General features: G+C 36.2%; 1 protein-coding gene across 4 annotated transcripts in view; it reads left to right on the top strand.

Moving 5' to 3' along the window:
- Positions 1-20,449, top strand: part of FSTL5 (follistatin like 5) — a 324,611-nt gene that overhangs the window by 7,135 nt on the left and 297,027 nt on the right. For all 4 annotated transcript variants that reach the window (XM_080370936.1, XM_080370934.1, XM_080370935.1 and 1 more), the window contains exon 2: positions 19,103-19,241. In XM_080370936.1, the coding sequence (XP_080227062.1) occupies positions 19,119-19,241 (123 nt within the window). In that variant the 5' untranslated portion in view covers positions 19,103-19,118. The remainder of the gene's footprint in view (positions 1-19,102; positions 19,242-20,449) is intronic.

Below are 20,449 nucleotides of genomic sequence, written 5' to 3'. Positions count from 1 at the left end.
GATCAAGTTCTTTGACAGAGCTAATTGTTTGAAATAAACCAGAAGACACACAGCACCAGGTTGTGATAGTTTGAAGACTGATCATATTTTGCGTTTATTTCCTATTCCTTTTAAAGTGAATTAATCTCAACTGGTATAGTGGAGAGTTAAAATATTAATTTTAAATTTGTTGGTCCTCCAACATACATGTTATGGGTCTGTCTTCTATTTAATCTACCTTTATATTCTTATGTAATTCAGAAACCCAGCAATAATTAGTACTATGGTAGTATTTTAACATGAAAATTATATTTTTATTTTAATTTTTATGATTTTTGCTGCAGGCAGTTTTTTGATAAACAGTAATAATCTGTAAAAATTGTCGTACACATTGATACATGGGGCTGATTTAGTTCTTTCCTTGGGACACCAAAATGAAAAAAAAAATGAACATTACTCCTGAGATTTAATTTTTGTATTATGCTAATTATTCTTTGAATTGGAAACAGTTTTTCAAGTGAATTTCAACTGTGTTGCTTAACTATAATTACATTTTGGTCTACTACTGTCTAATAATAGGCTGATTCTCTTCTTTCATGCTTAAAGAATTATTGTCACAAAAATATTTTAACAGTCTACATTTGTATGTTCTTATTGCAGTCAGGGGGTGTGGAGGGAGTTTAGCTGCACTTTGGGGGTTTCATTTGAAGCATTAGTAAAGTGCTTCAGGCATCAGATCTTAAAATCGGTGTCCCCTATGGACCAGAAATCTAATATTTTAATATATTTATGTCCTTTATATCTTTTCAGTGTGATAGTCACATTCGCCTACTGCTCTAGGCTCTCTGTAATTTCTTCTGTGCATATGTAAACTGTGAAAAGGGCTTCCATGCTTGTTGTTGTAAAAATATATGTAGTAGATACAGTAAAAAGTTAATAAAGCTATACTGAAAATTTGATATATATATTCAAAGCCTCAGAAATCAATATCAAGAATAACACCCTGCCATGTTATCATATTTCTGAGCTAGAACAGCTGCCATTATTAATAATGAGATATGAATGAAAGTTCGTGATATAATTCGCTGACTGTAATGAGTTAGTGTTTTTATTATGCACTACCTCTGACTCCTCCATGAACTATGTGAGGTAATATGGCCAGTGATTTTGGTTTTAGCATTCTCTGCTTTCCTTGTGAGACAAAAGGTCTAAATTTAGTGAGGTAGTCCTGCAATTTTGATAAATTGGGTGTTTGTTCCTGGAGTTATCATGTGTAAATTCTGGAAGAAACCTTGAAGATCTGATTGTGAAGCTCTTAATGGTTAAAACATCAACAGTGTCCTGTACCTTTGTTCTTTTTTTCAAGAAAAGAAAGCGAACAGTAGATTGTATGCATGCATAGAAATTCTGAATTCTAAAAATCTTTGTTGAGTATTAAATTGAGTTTTTTCGAAGTGACTGACGATGTATATATAAAATATTGGAAAAATCATTGATTTGGGTTTTGGGTGTTTTTTTTTGTTTGTTTGTTTTTTTTTTTTTTTAAGATTTAAAGTAGAGACTCATTTTATATTTCCTATACATCAGAGGTTCTTAAGGCCTCAGCTTATCAGTTTGATTTTCAACATCAGTTTTCTTATCCCATCATGCAACATAAGGATGCTGTAGCACACTGATTTATATCCATTAACATCTCTGTAAGATCCCGTTTGGTGTTTTTAAGAAGGAAAAGGGTTGGTAATTTTTAGGGTTCTGTAGTGTTGGTTAGCCATTTCTCACCAGAACTGGATTTCTGAGGTGGCCTTTGGTAAGGTCCACTGATCTACAAGCCACAGCTACTTAGGGAGGGCAATAAGAGTACCATCTGCTGAAAGGAGTTATTGCTGTCACTCTTGTTGGTGAATATTCAGAGGCAAATAGCTTCTCAGCCTACTGTTTTTTCTGTGTATAGACTAGGTTTGTAAACCAACAATCATCATGAAATTTTCATTGCTTTTGGCTAGTTTCTGAGGGATTGGTTCTATCACAATCCTGTAATAACTATATCAGAATTATTTGTATGTGATAGATGTAACGCATAACTAACTTCTATTTCTGGTATTTCCGTCCAGCAGTAATTACGCACTTTTGTTTTCCTGTGTTATTTTTACATTATTTTTTTCTCCCTGCTTTTGATAGTAATTTATTTCACAAAAGGCCTCTATGAATAAAACAAATCAGATTTTTTGGTGTTAAAGATTGTGTATTTGATTATTTATAACAATTTTTAACATGTTCACCTTGTAGCCTTTCATGGAATACAAAATGTCAACTGTAAGACTTCATAAGTTAAAACACCTCCTTTCAAGTAAGTTCAACTGAGGCACAAAGAAATGGAAAAGTGCTACAGAAGAGTCAAACTCCTTTCAGTCAACATACAATGCAAAAGTGAATGAGCATGCAATGTGCAGTGAAGGTTAAGTTAATTTACAAAGATGAGTGATAAAACTGAAGCTTCAGAGTTGAAGCTTCCTGAATGAAAATGATGTGTCTAGGAAAGTACATTCATCTGAAGTTGTTAATAAGTGGAGGAGAAACAATCCAGAGAAAGGCTCTTGCATAGTAAATTATTTTTAGAATTTAATTATCCTTTATATAAAGCCAATCAGAGTGAATGTGTGTGTGTATGTGTAGAGCTGGAATTATCAGTATATGAAGAATCGATATCTTTCAGTTTTCAAACATGAAAAAGTACCTTTTAAGAAGTGTCACCAATGAATTTCTAATTTAATAAATTTCTGAGTTTACCTAGTGTGTCAAGATTATCAAGAAATGGAGAACAGAAAAGAAAAGGCTATTCTTTCTAGGAGGTGGACAGTAAGAATCCTGCTACTGGTTTTGGCTTGTACTAATATACATCTGTAACCAGAAGAAGCCACATAACTGCTCACAAATGAAGGGTCAGAATTTGGCAGATTTGGGATTAAAGAAGAGTGGAAAGTAAAGACAAAAATCAAGTAACTGTACTTATAAATTAACAAAAGCTTCAGAATGTGCTCTTAAATATCCTTAGGGGGAAAAAAATGGGCTTAGAAATATTTTTCCTCTTGTTCCATGTTAAAAGACAGTGCCGTTTTTCTTTTCAGCAGGAATTAGATTTTACTTTAAAATATTTAGGCAGAGGGCAGAAGCCTTTGACATCTCTCACTGGAAAAACGTCTTGTTTGCTGGGTATCATAACATTTGCTAAGAGTAAAAACATTGATGAAATAATCCTAAACCAGAGGAATATAACTCATGACCTACCAAAAGACAGTGAAATAATAAGGTCGTTACTTCCTTTAAAGACATAAAGAAGGGAAATCAACAACAGCTAAACTTGTGACGTTGTGGCTAATTTTCTTTCTCTTAGTTTCTATTAGAAAAAAATTGTGGAATTACTTGTGGAGAAAGAAAGGGGGGGAGGGGACGAGGGAAGCTTTTCTGTGCTCCCAGACTGACGGAAAACTGGTGAGGTTTCATTTACATTAATATTATCATAGCAGGTTTGCATCAGTGAAAATATGAGGATATATCAGACACCATATGTGCAGCTCCACACTTAATTATTAAAAGAACACTTCTGTAATGAAGATTATGGCATTGTTTTGAAATTTGCTTCCTCCTCTTTATCCTTGCATGCATATTATTTCTGGCCATCTGCAGGAAATATTACAAAATTAGAGTCAGTGGGTAACTAACAACAGAAGAATATTAATGGTAAAAGTCTGTATTACTGAAGGAGGTTCCTAAATTACTGGATGCTTACCAAGTGTGTTATGACCCACAATGTCAATCTAACATTTTCCATTATGTAATGAAATTAAATAAACCCTCAAAACCTAGAACGCTGCTTTAGAATGGATGTTTACAACATCAAGCTAAATTACTCTCACACAGTGGAAACAAAACTTTGCAGATGTTGGTGGGATGAAAATCTATTACCTCTGTCTAGGTAATTCAGAGTCCTAAGAGCAGACAAGTCTTCCGTCTTGCAGGGTCAAGTTTATAGTCACAACAATATGAGACAGATACCCATGCACTAAGCTTGCTTAAACAGCATTTCAATTATATCTTAAGTATATTGATTTAGAACTTACAGTGCTCACTTTGACGTAATAGGGCAAGTAAAGCCATGAATCAGAGAAGCAGCTCTGTATTTGCACATGTAAAAGTATTAAACTGTATTAATCCATTATTTTGTGGACAGTCACTAAATGGAGTTAGTGGAATAATTTAAAATATTCTTTGTCTAGTTAAATTGAGGATGCTTTTCCCTTGTTGTGTGAAGATCTTGAGAAAGTAGGTGTGGTGCACAAACCATGTAAATAGTATAATTACTTAAATGTTTTAAAGACCCGTTTAGACACCCTTTAGTTTATCCAGACCTAAAAATTAAAATAAAGCTTCATTAAACCGCTAAGAAGTATCAATCAGCATGTACTGGAGTTAAGATTAAAAATATTAGTAAAGCTTTCATAAAAACAATATATTTTTGTTATTATAATACTTACAAAGAGAAAGTACTATACCATAAAACAAAAAGCGAATTTTTAGAGGTGTATTAATTGATCTGTGTTGAGGCCACTGCTGTTCCTTCTGTCCTGTTACCCCCGTATTTCAGTGTTTCCTTTCCCTCTGCTGACCGACACTGTTCGTATGAGCTGGGCCAGGGAACTGATCCAGCCGAATTTACCCTCTCCCTCCACTGCTGCCACCTCAGCTGCTTCTCAGCTGGAGTATCGTGGCCAAGATCAGCTTAAGCTGTCATGAAACAAACTGGATTTCTTCAAAATTATGTAAAGCCAAGTTGAGCTAGTGAGTTACTGTGGCCATTCAGTGAGTGGGCTGTAACAACTGTCCAAGATAAGAGTTGAAGAGAACAGCACAGTCCTGTGACTTCAGTCACCCAGCTGCAGGTAACTACTCCCCCCCTCACCCCCAAGACATCGTTCTAAGCTTCTTTGCCAGGGCTTCTAGTGGGATACTTTGTCCCTATGGTATAAATTCAATTGGCTGATAATAGTCTTATGGGACCGTTATAGTAAGAGATTGCTGGAAAGTAAAGAGTTTTATAGCTACTTTTAGCCTCCCAGGCATGTTTCTGGTATCCCATTATGGTTAAAAACTCCAAAGTGCTGGAAGGGGCTAGCTGGCCTAGCTGTCTACAAAATGGTTCTTCTGGAGTAGTAGTTTTTAAATATGCCCTTTCTAGATTTGCATCTCTCTTGGGCTTTTTCAGCAGCCAAAACTGGGGTAAAATGTAGACCTGAATCTAAGCTGTCTTTCATGGGTGATGTTCAAAGAAGTCAAGTAACTTTGGAAACGAGATAATTTTGGATTCTTTTAAGGGCTCTCTTTTTTTCCCCCAAGTATATTGTGTTTTATCATACTGTGCACTCACAACTGTGGAGAACTTGGAGGTTGTAGCATTATTATGGGCCATGAATAGAGAAGTCTGTTGTTTTGTTTCCCAACATTCAACCCAGAAATTGCAGCCACTGGCTACAGTGCCAGCACGGTGTTGACAGTCCTTTATTAAGTGAGAAATTGGGGAATATAAGCAACATGCGTGGCTATAAGGGCTAGCTCCTCTCCTTCCTTAGCATCATCATCCCTTCTTTTCATCTACTGCTCCATGCAAGTGAACCTGGTTCTTCAGTACAGTCCCCTTCATTTACTGTCTTTATCCTTCTTCGGTACCGTCGTCTTCCTGCTGGAATTTTCTATTGCTACAGGAGTAACTTGGTCCCAGGCCTTATTTTTGGAGTAGGCAGAGAGAGAAGGCTTGACTGGGGTTTGCCGTCAGCAGTGATTAAAGATGATCTGTGTGTTCTCTTGCTCTGGAGGACAGAAACTCTTATCCCCTCTCTTCATCGAACGTACTGATTGTCTCATTTATGCAATTGTATGCTTAAGATGTTGAAGATGAGAAAGGTGGATTTTTCCCTATAACTTTAGGCAGGGTAATACTGCTTTTCCACCATGGGCCAAAATGAGAGATTTTGAGATTGTGAGGATTATATGAAACTGATTAATATGAAAGTGATTAATTAAAGACAAAAAAGAGGCTTGCGTTCTTTTGAGTAGCCTCCATTGAGGCTCTTTTCTCTGCTTAGTAGCCATAGAAGAGCTGCAAGAGTACAAGTGTAATAGTTCTCAGATTACATTATGTGTTGCTGAACAAGATGAAAACCTGATTTTGGAGATTATATGTGCAGAAAAAACTTTCAAAAAGGAAAGAGAGCTTTTTGATTAGTCAGTGGTGGTTTGCAGAAATTCTCATCTGGATAATAAGAAATATTTGAAACTGCTGAAGGGTAGGCATTCCCAGACCTTTGAGATATGGACAGAGGCAAGAAGAGATTTCCATTCTAATTGTGTGGGGATGCTTACCTGAGTCAGCACCGCGGATGCATTCATGCCGACATTAACCGATTCATCAACAAAGGGGTGTGTGTAGCTGCAGTACTTGGACACTTGCCACCGGATGATCTGCATTTGTGGCTGAGCAGGAGGAATGCGATGTTCAGCAGTGTCGCCTGGCTCCTCGTCCTGGTGTTGCACTTCACGGTTGTTCTTGGCAACCCCAGAGTCTATGTGGTTGACTCAGAAAGTGGGAGCAGCATCAGGGTGGGATGAAAAAGGGAGCACAAACATGTCCTGGGGAGGTGGGGTGATTACTCTCAAGGTTGTAGTTTCAGAGCCATAATTTTGTGCGAAAAGAGAGATGGGAGGCTCTTGCCTGTACACACAATTCATACCAGATATGGTACGAAGTGTCTGGTGATGGCCATACCTAAGCCATCTGAGCTTTAATTTCTTGTTAAAATCTAAGTTTTGGGTTTTTTTTCTGTTAAGAGGCTCCTGATGTTTCCTGGCACGATAGGTAGTCAAAACTTAGTTCCAGTTGATTTTTGCATTAACTTTTCCCTTTATTTCTGTTGTATAAATAAAACTGAAGGTGTTAATCTTTTTGCCTTTCCAAAAAAAACCCCAAAACCAAGAAACAATATTTAGAACTTTTTTCTTTTGGTCAACATATGAACACAAAAATTTGTTGTTAATACATTATACAGTGGTGGTAGAGGAGAGACAAAATTAATTCCTTTCACATATTCACACACTGACAGTTTAATCACCATGTATTGGCTGCTCCTCTTTGTTTTGTATTATCTCCGTTTCACTCTTCTTGGAAATGACAAATTTTTGAGCTGGTGAATTAGTGAAAAATCTTATTTTACAATCCATTTTAGCTACAGGCTCATCAGGACATTGTAGGTTTTCTGGTTTACTGTCAGCTTTCCAGCAACCATTTGGAAGGCTTTTGTCTAGTAGATATATTAGACCGGTATAAAACCATAAGCAATAAAACTGTAAAATAATATAAAGCAGTTACAACATAACAGGAAATGAAGGTTCTGATCCTAATGAATGGGATTGTGAGCATACAATAAGAGAAATGCATTATCTTATTAGAAATATCTATGCAAAATTTTTAAAAACTTGCAGGTGTTCAATGAAAAATGAGTCTGATCTATAATGATGCACTAAATTTACTGTAAGTAGTAGAATGTAAAAGACCAAGTCAGCTGTCACAGTAAAAAAACTTTTTTTCCTCTCAGCTATGACAGTGAGGGTGAGGCTTTTTTGTTCTATGAAATCTCAGAACTCTATGTGTTTGCTTCATATTCTAGCAGTCCCTTCATTTCATTTTTCATAAAGAGAGAAGATCCTTCTTTTATTCACATGGACTTTAACATCCAAGTGAAGCAGCAACTTTAGCAGACATCAGAGTTTCAATTCAAATAGGGGTCAAGAACATATCTGCAAACTTGTTCCCACAGTATTCCCAAAGAATGCCGCTAAGCTGACAGTTTCTGGACACTTCTCCAGTTGATGGATCTAAGAAAGCTCTTGAATACAACAAATTGCCCTGGCAACCCAAGCCAGTTTTGTGACTGACAGAACAAGTGCAATCTTCTCTATTTCTTTCTGACTATGCTGAATTCAGGCTCATGAAGAAAGTTGACCTTTGTGGCAGTAAAGAAGAGAGAGAGACAAGTCACTGCAAAGCAGGAAAAGAGAGGCAAAAACCTCCAAAGCAGTTAAATTAAAAAAGAGAAAATGCCTATAACTATTTTAGCTATTCAATTACGGAACACTTTCCCCTATTTCTGTGTTTCAGTGGATTTGTCTGATTAGACACAATTGTATTTTTTTTTATTTTAGGATAATCACAAGCAATTTTGGATTTAATTCATTTTAGTTCATGGAGTTATTTTAGAGTTTTGTTTCCATTGTCACTAAGCCTTATAAAGTTTCATTGAACTTTTTCATAGTAATTGTACTTTTTCATAGTAAAGCCCAATGAAGTTTCATTGAAACGTCATTGTCACTAAGCCCTATAAATAAGGTAAAATTCTGGACCCAACAGACTAAATGTGGATTTTAGAGTTGTTTTCATGTTTCCAATTAGGTCAGGATTTCATCTGTAGTTTACTTAATTATATTAATGCAGGCACTGAGGGAGAGCACTGGAGGGCAAATGTATTTTTTGTTCAATCCTGATAAGAACAGACCACCCTCAGCTACAAAAAGTCCTTGTTTGTTTAAACAGCTGCAACATACATCAGTCCTTTTGGTCACTGATCAAACTGTGGTTCGATCCAGTGATATCAAAATCCATGTGCATCTTTATTCTCCGCAGTTTGATGATTTGATATTTTCTGTGAGTGTTTGTACTGTTATGTACATTCCTCTACATCATACCAGGGTGCAGCCACATCCTTCTGCTAAGTGTTCATCTGTGTTTAAGGAGGCAGGGATCTCATGGTTCCTTGCATGTCATAGATGTTCCCGTATCACATTTCTCTCTGGTATGTCCTCTAGCTATCTTCCTATGCTACGAAGATTGCTGAAACACTACTTCCCCGGCCCCAGACTACTACCTTCTCTCTATATATATGGTTGTTATTAGTATGTGGGTTTTTTCTTTTAAAAAACCCAAACTGCTCCATTCAAATCGTTGCCATATTCGTGGTGGTACTGAGCCACAATCTCCAGGTGGGTTGACTTTAAACCAGCTGAATTATTGAAAAATCTCTTCCACTTGGTAACAAAGATGGGACCCATCTCTGTTGGCTAGAACACTTCAATAGAGCAAGTTTCATAGATGTAAAAGGATAAAACCATAATATTAACCAGAATACTTACTTAATAGAAAGAGATTCTCCAAATTATCGTGGTAGTTTGAATTAATAGTAGGGATATTGTGGTTTAGCCTTCATTCAAGGAGTTCAATAACGCCAAGGCTTCATTGTTTTTGTTGGTAACTAATATTTTATCAAAACCCAAAACTTCCTTGCATAATAAAAGGGAGAACTAGGGGTAGTAGATTAGCATATCATAGCAAATATGGAGGAATTTTAGTCTTTAATTTAGCAGTTTACCGGTTTTAAAGGAAGTTGTATCTTGAGTGGCCATTTTGCCTCCTTTAGGATGACATATTTGCTAAAAAATACAGGCAATGATTTACTATGGAAGTGTCAACAGCTGTTGTTTCTACTTATATTTAATTAATGGTTGTGGTATTTTATTTAAGAAGACTAAATAAGATAAGTATTTCGGTTTTCAGTTTTTTTCTAGCATGCACAGATTACACAGTTACACAGTGATGTATTAGGTGTTAATTTACAAATTTTGTAAAATGTTAACAGCACCAAAATATTTGTCTGACTGCTAAGCTGGCAGATTTTATATTTCTGATTTCATAAGATAAAGCAGTTGGAATTCCCATCGGTTGAGATGCTGCCATGATGATAAACATTAATCCTCCAGGATATTGAACCAGCTGTAACAAGCTTTCTTAATGAGGAAAGAAAGAGACTGTGTTGCTGACAGTATAACTTCCCCGGACTAGGACTTGGATGTGTCAATGATGGTAAAAACACCAGTTTTCTGTGGTTGATACTGAAGTCTCAGAGAAAAAATCAGAGCACTATGCACAGCTCAGTTCCATTAAATAAAGCTCCTCTGAGATATGTGAAATATAGTACTCTAATATTTTTCTGTCTGTAATATTAAAGAAATTGTGAGATTGCAGTCATGAGATCATGTGAAACATGATAAGAAAGATTTAAAATCGCAATTTCTCGTTTCATTATAATTCATTGGAACGTGGGTCACTGACACTAAGATATCTGGTGTCATCCTTTAAATAAATAAGTATACTTAAAACGGTAAGATTAAATTAGAGCATGAAGTTAGCAGCAAAGATCTCACCTAATATGTATCTCCACTGCATCTGTGTTCCAGGTGTTTTGGCCTTTCAGAAATGCCCTCAGCACACTCAGGCCACCGGGTGGGCTCACGGGAACCACCTTTAAGCCTTCAGGGCCCCTTCCAAAGAAGCTCTTCTAGAAAAGCCCTGAGCAGATGTCTCTGGGGGAGGGAGGAAAACCTGGCTTTTGTGCTGGTTGCTCACTATGAAGGTGCCCTGAGGGACCCATCTCAGAGCCACCTGTGTTTGTAAGGTCTAATCAAAGACCAAGCATGGTAGTACAGGACCAAAAGCACAGGGGTCTGCACTCCACCTTCTGCTTGTGCAGCAGGATAGTTTTGCAAATTAAATCAGGAAAGGACTGAGGGAGAGATGGACGGGAATCAGCAGAAGGCAGGGCTCATCTGGCATGGTGAGTGCTTTCTGTGAGATTTTTTTTTTAAAAAAATTATTCCTCTCCTTGTGTGTTCGTGCACATGAGCTGTCAGCAGCATCGCTGGCTGTTCGGAAAGGACTGTGCCAGCCTCCTTCAGTGTGGGTGAAGGATGACGAGCGTGTGCCTGCGAAGTTGGTGGCTGTAGCCGCATAAAGTAGCTGCTGAGAGACAGAACAGATTGGTACACAGATGTACGAGCCGTTGGCTGCCGTGGCAGTGCTGCATCTCGCTGGTGCAAGCCCCAAGCCTGCTGTACATCCTTAAGGTGACCTAACAACTCCGGTTCAGAGCGTAGCTGCCAGTTCTGGAGGAGAACTAGAGGGTGACAGCATGAGGTGCACTAGGCATGAAAGCTGGCAGCAAGTCCTGGGGACAAGAGCTGCCATCACAACACTGTGGTCTGCTTTCCATGTAGCATTTCAGCGAGGACAAACGTAGCTAACTATGGATTATGCCTGCATTTATAGAGGAAAATCTGATACTGTGATTGCTTTACAAGAACCCTATTTTTGGTGTGATAGCACCGCTGGGCTGGAGGTACCTGCTCTGAGGGTTTGGAGGACGCAGAACTCAGGAGAAGGTGTGGGGGCACGAGGGGGAGGTACAGGAGGGGCAGGCTCACGGGAGAGGACACGCGTTTGGCTAAAACTTCTGCTACTTGTTCAAAGCTCGCGTAATGGAATAATCTCTGTTTGTACAAAATCCACCTTGTTCACAGATGCCTTTCTGCCATGAAACTATAATGGTAGATAAAAGCGTTCTGAGAAAGGGTAGCAGAGTGTTCTTTCCCAGCAGGTATTTGCATTCATCAGTATATACAATGAAGTCCTCAAAGTCACAGGCAATGAAGCATGATTTATGCTTATTACTGTAGCTGTATTATAAAGCCATTAATAAGACTGAATATGGTGACAGAACTTATGTTTTTTTTTCTGATCCACACAAAATAGAAAATTTAATTCTTTTTTTTTTTCAGATTAATAGTATGTAATAGACAAAGACTGACATGTCCTGAGGGTATACAGTACTTCTCCTTGATATGTTGAAAATGACCTTTTAAATAATGTCAAGTTAATATCTGATGCGTCACCTTTCTTAAAGGTGTGAGGAATGCAGTGATCTAGCCAGTATTTAAGATTTCATTTGTCATACTTTGTAGGTGCATTAAGTTGATTAAATCAGTGTATTGGGGTGCAATGGTCATACTTTCAAATTAATTACATCTCTGTTCTTAACGCCAAATATCCTGGCTAGTCCCCATATACTAACACAGAACATGAGCGTAATAGCTAAGGAATTTTGGAAACAATTTCTTTGGAAGTGGAAAGTTTCTTGATTTTTAATTATATGCATTTTAAAATAGGGCATTCTCATATTTAGGTATATATTTTTGCTCTTCATACAAACTCCGACTAAGCCAGGTTTCATTAGATTATTTTTTTTTTAAATGCACTGTATTGATATACTTCATCACATCTGGACTGGTTTTGTATAATAGGATGTTTTTCCAGTCTGGTTTGTGAAGATTACAGCATGGGAAGAGGTAAAACAGTGCTTAGTAAATATTTGCTAAACTCTCATAACAGCAACATCTCTCCTAGTCCAACAATTCCAGGCGAAGAGTCAGGCAGAGAACAAAATTTACCAATGGACTGCTGAAGGGATGTAGACAGCATAATGAACTTTGAAAGGAAGCACTCACCATGGTATTGTAGAATATATTAATCATGATTAGATGTTCATAAGGAAGGTGTCAGAACTGGGATTTAGTTTGTTTTCCACAAAATATTGAATTTGCAAGGATGAAAAGCACTAGCAGGGGAGAAAAGGGAGATAGAGGTTCACATTACATTTACTTAAGAATTGAAATAAATTGTCTAACTCAGGGGTGACTAGCTCATCAACAGGGATAAATGGCAATTCTGTGAACTTTTCATGCAGTTTTCTTTTCTTTGCTTAAAAAAACGTCACTGAAGAATATTTGAATTAATTTGTATAATAGTTTTTACACACTGTTTGATGGAAATAAAAATAGGTTAAAAATACCTTCCTTCACCACCAAAATTTGTTGATGCTGGTGGCTTAGGAGCTGAATAAATGAACTACTTATTTTCAGAGCAGTTATGACTTTCTTACTGAGTATAATACTGGCATTAATTTTAAGATAAAGCACACAATGTACATGGTGCACAGATACCATAAATATCTGTAATTTGTGCATATGCATATTGAAGTATAATGTACAGGTCCTGATATGTATCAGTCTAATGTGCCTTTGCTTACAGAAAAAGTACACTGAATTTACTAGTGATAGCTAAAGTTCAAAGTAGCTAGATATTCAGTTTATGTAAGACTCTGCCTCAGACTTCGGATTTCCATTTGAATCCTGTCTGCATGATTAATGCTATTTGAGAGTTTGCGTGCAATGGAAATATTGAAGATTATTCAGCATCAACTACCCGACTTGGAAACAGAGAATTTAATGCCGTAAAGTCAATAGCCTAAGCTAAGTAAAAAGGTAATATATGATTTTATGGTATTTTGCCTTTTTTGTTTTTAAATAAGTACTTTAATAGTACTTACTAAATAGTATTTAATAGTGTTTAATAGTAATTAATAATTGATTTAACTATAACTGAGCATCTTGCAGCATAAACCACTTCTGAGATAGTCTGATAGTTTGAAGGCTCCAAGATTAGCCCCAGTTGCTCTGCTGAGCATACTAAATTGTTTGATTGAATTGTACCAAATATAGTAAATGACCATATTTTTAATCAAGAGTGTATTTTAACAAAATCAAATATTTCATAATTCATACATTTCAGTAAAAAAAATGTTACAAGGCCTTAGAACTAACTTGATATTTAAAAGATTTCAGGAGACCAGAAGGTAATACTCAGGTAATACTCAATCGAGAGCTCTAGAAAACAGCAGACTACTCATAATTATATTAATCAACATGTAAGTTGTTAGTTTCTCTTACCTGAAAATCCTTACAGGTATGTAAGAGCTGTATTGTATGTAATATGTGGAACTTGTATTTATTTAAATATGTTGCATGAACAAACACATCCCTGAAAAAAAAGGTAAAGGTCAGGAATATATCTGCCTGACCGTCTGATCTCGCAGCACAAGCAAATTCACTACAGTGCTTTCTTGGTGACACCTCAGCGATGGAGCAAGCCCAGGAAGGAAACTATATGTTCAACAGCATTTCACTGAAATTGTTGAATATAATTGAATAACACTTGCTTATTTCTTGGAATGTTTCTTTCAGAGCTGGTCTCTCCCTTGTCTTCTCTGGCTGTGCAGCTGTTTAATTCAGATCCTGTTTCAGTTTGTGGCAAGTCCCCTGAGACAGAAAGTGAGATTAATGCCTTATTCATCTTTGATTAAGGCCCACACACCATCTCCCTTGCTTCTTCCAAAGTTCTCAGAAATATATATAGTCTGGGAGATTAAAGTAGAACTTTTTTTCTACTTTTCTGTGTGAGAGTAATGGCAGAAAAATGTAGAAGTTGCTTGTACTCAGGATCTCTATATTGGTTGAAGTCTCATATTTCAAAATATTTATTACATCTATATTGGTAATGCTTAAAGTATTTGATTTTAAGCATTTTCCTATGAAACAGTTTTGATTATAACATTTAACTGTGTTAACCATTTGTTTGACTCTGAAATTCCTTAACCCCACGTATCTTTTGTTCTTGTGAATATTTTATGTAATACCCTGTGCACTTAATAATGCATGCTAACTGTAGTCATTCATACATTCATATCTAATGATCTGTGAAGAAACGAGACAGCTTAAAACTCAGTATGTCGACCCTGACTTGGAACAAACAAACACAAATTCAAATAAAAGTAGTCATATAATAAAAAACCTAAAAGTAACTGCTATACAAATATGTAATTCCTGAAGCAAAAAATACGGAAGAATGCTACCCAAACACTGAAACATGAAGTTCTGTCAGATTATAATCAATGACTAAACAAGATCAAGATCAGTAATGCACATTAGAGTTCAGAAATATGTAATTTTGCCCCAGAGTGCATGATATAAGCATAATTTAAAACACAGTTTCTGATTGTTTGATAATATAACCACTAAAAGGAATGTAACCATTTGTGCTGTACTTCCAAATAGAAATAAACATGTTTTTTTAGGTATCATGAATTTATCGAGTTGATACCTTTTTTCTTTCTGTTTCTTCATACACAGCAACAAAATCTGGAGTTGTAATAAAGCTTCAAAAACTGATTTTTATTCTGTCTCTTTAATTCAACTTTTTAACAATGTAAGTCTTTATGGAAAATCATACTTTTTTCTTAAAATAATAGCTTAATAATGGCATTGATTTAAGGAGTTTAGTAGTAGTTTTTAAATAAATAGCCACTTACGTTGTGCAATAAATTCAATAGAAAATGTATGATACTTTGAAAAAAAATGATTTTTTTTATTTCTGAAAAGGCAAATATTACTTTTGGGATGTTACGTGACATCTGTCCAAAAAGCTGACTTCTTTAATTTAAAGTTTAAGTGTTCATCCAAGTAACAGGCAATGAAGTCAGAAACTGAGCATGTAATCATTTTCTCTTCTTTTGGACAAGTACAAAGGAGAAGCCTTTCAAGGTCAAACTATTTTCAAAATTATAAGGACTCTATTCTTTTACACCACATGAGGCTAAAATATATGCCGTTCAGATGGGAGGGTGGAATGTGGCTGCCCTTAATGTCTTCTGTGAATGACTGTTCTCCAATCTAATTTTCATTGTACGGTGAGATACTCCACAAGTGCACAAAGGGAACAAAGGTTCAACTGTGCATAACTAGTATTAGTATGCACAACTGCTAAACTAATCTGATTCTGTCCATGAAAGTCAACAATAAACCATTGTCAATAACGGTTTTTCAACAAACAAAAATTAAGGGGTATTTTCTTTGAGATTATAAGTCAAGATGCTGATTTTTTATTATTTTTGTACACAATGGATTTATTGTTCCAGTAATGGTGATACTGAGAGCTAACATAGAGGCAGTGAAGGAAAATGCCATTCTGTTACATAGTTAATTCTCAGAGTTCTGAAATAATCTTTTCCTGTGCTTCAAGTCGGTGAGCTAGATTTGTTGTAATAAACCCATAGTAAAGGTCCATCAGAACGTATGATTAGCAGTTCTGTTTTGGTGGATATATGAGGGGAACCTGAGAAATATTTTTTACTGTGTCACTTCCTATCATCACTTTAATATCCAGTTACTGAACAGGTATAAAAGAAAAGACATTAAGTTATTTATGTAAAATATCTCTCTCTAGTAGATCTTGTTGTCTTTGTTTCAAGTAATATACTGCTTAATATATTCTGCAAGAGATCTCCTAGGAGAGATACCTCTACTATCTATATTAGAAAAGCTGGAGTAGTAGAAAAAAGGTACTTGAAGTAGGAACTGTTAGAATAAGCAAGGATGAAGAAGAAGAAATCTTAAATCTGATTAATAGGGAGACTAAAATGAGATTGGTTTTGGTGGAACAAAAGAAAGGTGGTGTCAAAGTAGTATGGTATATTAATATCAAGCTTGAATTTCAGTTAAAAGTATGAAAGCTAGGCAGGCTGGCGAAGTCAGCTAGAAGGAGAATGAAGCAGGCAGCAACCCCCAGTTTGGTAGACTAGTCCCCAAAGGCGGCTAACGAACTTCTGCAAGATCCGTTACTGAGACTGTGAATACAGGTAGAGCTAAAGTCCATTTCATACCTTTGCTATCTCCCACAAGAAGTAATTCCATGCAGTCCCTGCCTTGAGGACTGCTGCTATATGAAGAATGATAGGAGTCAAACCAACGGTTTGTGTAATGGTATTGACAGGAGCATGACCGTAAATGATACTGAATAATAAGCAATCCCCACTTTGTTCACATTTTATGCTCAGCTGATTTCCTATAAAAACCAGAATGTTAGGCAAGACTTTAACATTCTGTACACATTCTGGGCTCTTAGGCCACACTTTGATGCTTTATACTTATTCATGTGTATCTTTATTCTTATCAGAGGTTTCTACATTAGTAGTGTAAGTGCATTAGAAGCAAGATAGAAAGGGAAAAAAATAATACACTCATGCATAAGTCAGCCTGCACGGAAGTTGTTCATCTCTGTCCCATATTACAGGACTAAATGATATAGACTAAACAGAATGATTTGCACATGTGTCAAAGTGATGAAGGATCAGTTTGCTGTGTTGTCTTTTTGGAACAATAGTTTCAAAATGGATGATGAATATCAATAATAACTATCAAATATCTCTAATAGGTACTGAAGCCACTTATGAAATGTACATTTTTAGGTCCATTAGGAGACAGTAAGGAAACTCTCATGGCATATCTATCTATAAAATCTGTAAGTATGATTGTTATAGGCCTTCCATAGTTCTGATCTTATCTTTATGAAGGTATAATGTCTTTGTCCAGGCAAGAGCAGCTCTGATACAAATTCTCTATGATTTTTTTTCAGCAGCTCCTGCGAGCATTTTCTCATAAAATTCAGAATATAACTCTGTCAAGGCCTTTAATATTAGAAACAGTTCTACGCATTCTTCCAGATTGTTGTGTATCTCCCTTTCTAGTATCAGTATCTAATATCATAATTTTAGTTCTAAATTGGACTAGTTCATCAAACCAGTCCAATTTTTTCTGGAAAAATCACATTTTTTTGTTCATTCAAATAGAAAGTAATTTTTTTGATAACCTGGTTTAAAACGTACCACAACACTGCAATCAGCACAAGCTAGGTTGTCACAAAGACTGCAGGATGACAAACTTATGGGCTGAGTGCAAATGAAGTAGATAAGATCTATAACTGTATGCATACCATATTGTATGTAATCTACCAGGTAGATATTGGTACTTACTGTTAAAACGTATCTTTAAAATAATGATGTCTGAAACTGTTAATTTAATATTCTGGCTTAATATTAAAATTGCAAATAGGTGAGTATCCTTCTGCTATTTTCTTTCTGTGAAACAAAAGGTTACATTAAATATTGAGAGTGGCCTTGTCCCTCCTTTTCCTCATTTCTTTATATAACGTTTCAATTTATGAAGGTGAACTATGTGTAATCAGTCTACGATTTTAACTTTTGTGTAAGAAGGAAAATTAGACGTAAACAGTACTTCTTTCAATTTTCAGTGCATCTTCATAAAGTTTCATAGGTTTGTTTGAAATACGTGATTTTTACTGTTCTTAGACAAATTTCAACAAGGTGCTATTGTTTATGCAAATAAGAATAGTTACTAAACTGTACTCACAGTAAAAGACACTATGTTGCAGTGTTATGAAGTGTCTGTTAAGAATTATTGCAAAGTCCTCTCCAGGATGACAATATTTTTCTTGCTAATTGTAAAATAGCATTAGACAAGTATGAAGCAAAACATTTGTACAAAACTGTACCAACAACAGTGTTTGAAACAACTATTTCTGAAAACAATGTTCACTAAATATCATTAGTACTAATATAAATGTATCTATGTAGCTTCCTGAAGTGTCCTGTGACCAAGCAGTTCTTAAAGATGTCATTAGCAAATTTGGATTTGTTTCTAACAAGTAAAAGAATGCTGGTGCATTTACCATGGTAGTGCTTTGCTGGTTCAGGTCATCCGCAACACAAGTTGTGGGATTCTGAAAAAACAACCATCAAACCCCCAAACTGATCAAAGTTTTTCACATAACCTGTCCTGAATTTTGCACCTGATCGGAGTGAATTCTGGGGAAAGACGGGGGGAGTTTATTTAATAGACTGGAAAAATTCTTACAATGCTGACATATGTAACAGTGCTTATAGACTATACATATTTTCAATAATGCAATTTAAAAATCTCTTCAGAATACTGGCAGAAATTTCAGTGCTTTGCTTACATTTTTAGATGTCAGTGCTAGTAAAATGAAGAAAGATAATAATAGATGTATGCTAGATATTTAATACTTTTAGGTTGTGAACAGCGCATCACAGAAGACTGCTTAAAGGAGAACATTGATGAACATGTGACTAACGATTAGTTTTCTTTAATTTGAGAAAAAGTGTTGACATTTTTACTACTGTTCTACTATTCCAATCTTTTCTGATGCTTTTCCTGGTTGTTTCCTCAGTGAACCTCTTGTATGAGTATTGAATAGTGATAAGAAACCGTTCAGTTCAGCATAACCTAATTGATATTGATGTCCCAAATACTACTAGCTTTTTTTTTTTCTTTTTGCTGTTGTGCCAGATGGAGTACCCTATTTCTACTATATTTATTCAAGCCCACAAATGGAATATCAGTATTGTAAACTTTTATGGTATGACTTGTGCAAAAGCAATATTGCAGCCTGTCACTGAACTTTTACATTTTATTTTGACAGGAACCGACCTGTAAAGATGTTTATGTGGTGGTCAGCTGCTTTACTTCTTGGATGCATTTTGCTGGGAGCAGACGGGTGGCCAGCCAAGGAAGGATACGACTTTAGGCCCTATCAGCCCCTAGTCAGATTACGCCACAAGGTACAGATTATTCTCTAGCACCTCTGGCTTTTCTTCCATTGTCAAAGGGATAAATGCCAGCTTTGTTTTGTTTGCGTTTATTGGAGTAATGTTCAGAAATAAACTTTGTGAGTAACAACACCTGCAAAAAGATAGACTTGATTTGACAAGTAAACAGGAGCTGTTTCGGTTGAAAGTCCAGAAATCTTTCAAAGATAGTAAACTAAGCTCCGTTCTAGCTTCACAAACCAGAGATCATGAATGTCAACACAAACTCAGAGACCCAGGAGAGGCTGTCTCTCAAAGCAATGGTCAGCATCCCCTTAAGGCAACAACTTGTCCTAGAAATCACTGGGTTTCAGACCAAGCAGCAACCATGGGAACTGCCTGTCAGTGAAGCACGGTGGTGTTAACTGATCGAAGAAAAACTTGTCTGCATAAGGTAGAGGTTCACTGCCTGCTGAATTTAAGAGTCTTGAACTGTGGCATAATATAGATGTTTCCTGAGGTACTGGGTTTCCCAGCTTCAAACATTATATACGGTTTAAATTTTGCCCATCTGCCACACCTTTGCCATGAATCCATGAGTCCCTAAAGAGTTCTCAGCTAACAAATCCTGCTCTTCTTCTGGTAGCTAGAAGGGAAACTGCTGTGGTGATCCTGTAACACAAGGAAAAGGGTCGTAATATCTCCATGGGCTGTCTGAAGCTAGCATAGGTCTGATCAACTTCCTAGTTTCTTCCTATCATGGTACTCCTAGGAGCAACATTTGAGGAGCCATAAGGCCTACAATCAGGCCAGCAAAGATGATGGAATGAACTTCTTTTCCCTTTCTTCTGAATCTGGGTGCTTCAACTAGATAGTCTGAGTTGTAGCCAGAAACTCTAAATGTTAGTTTTTAATAATGTTTCAAGATCTGGCTAGTTTAATTTCTCAATACTTTTTATAAAATGTGAAAGCTATTTCTTCTTGGTCCTAACTTTGAAAAAAATGATCCACTATCATGTGATTCTATCTCAGCATATAAGGAGTAGGAACTGATAACTGAGTTCTCAAATGAGAGAAATTTGCTTATTAGCCAAGTATTTTATACTATGTAGGTCAAATATGGCAAGTTTCTAACAAATGGATGATATAATATTAAAATTGAAATTTCATTACAAAATTCTGCATCCTCTAAGGAATGTTTTTCAATCAGAATAAAGAATGCATCAGGCCTCAGTCAAGTA

Source organism: Falco punctatus (genome assembly GCF_963210335.1).
Source record: "Falco punctatus genome assembly, chromosome: 1".
Classification (NCBI taxonomy): Eukaryota; Metazoa; Chordata; class Aves; order Falconiformes; family Falconidae; genus Falco; species Falco punctatus.
Note: the sequence above shows the minus strand (reverse complement) of the source record. Positions and strands in the feature narration are given on the sequence as shown.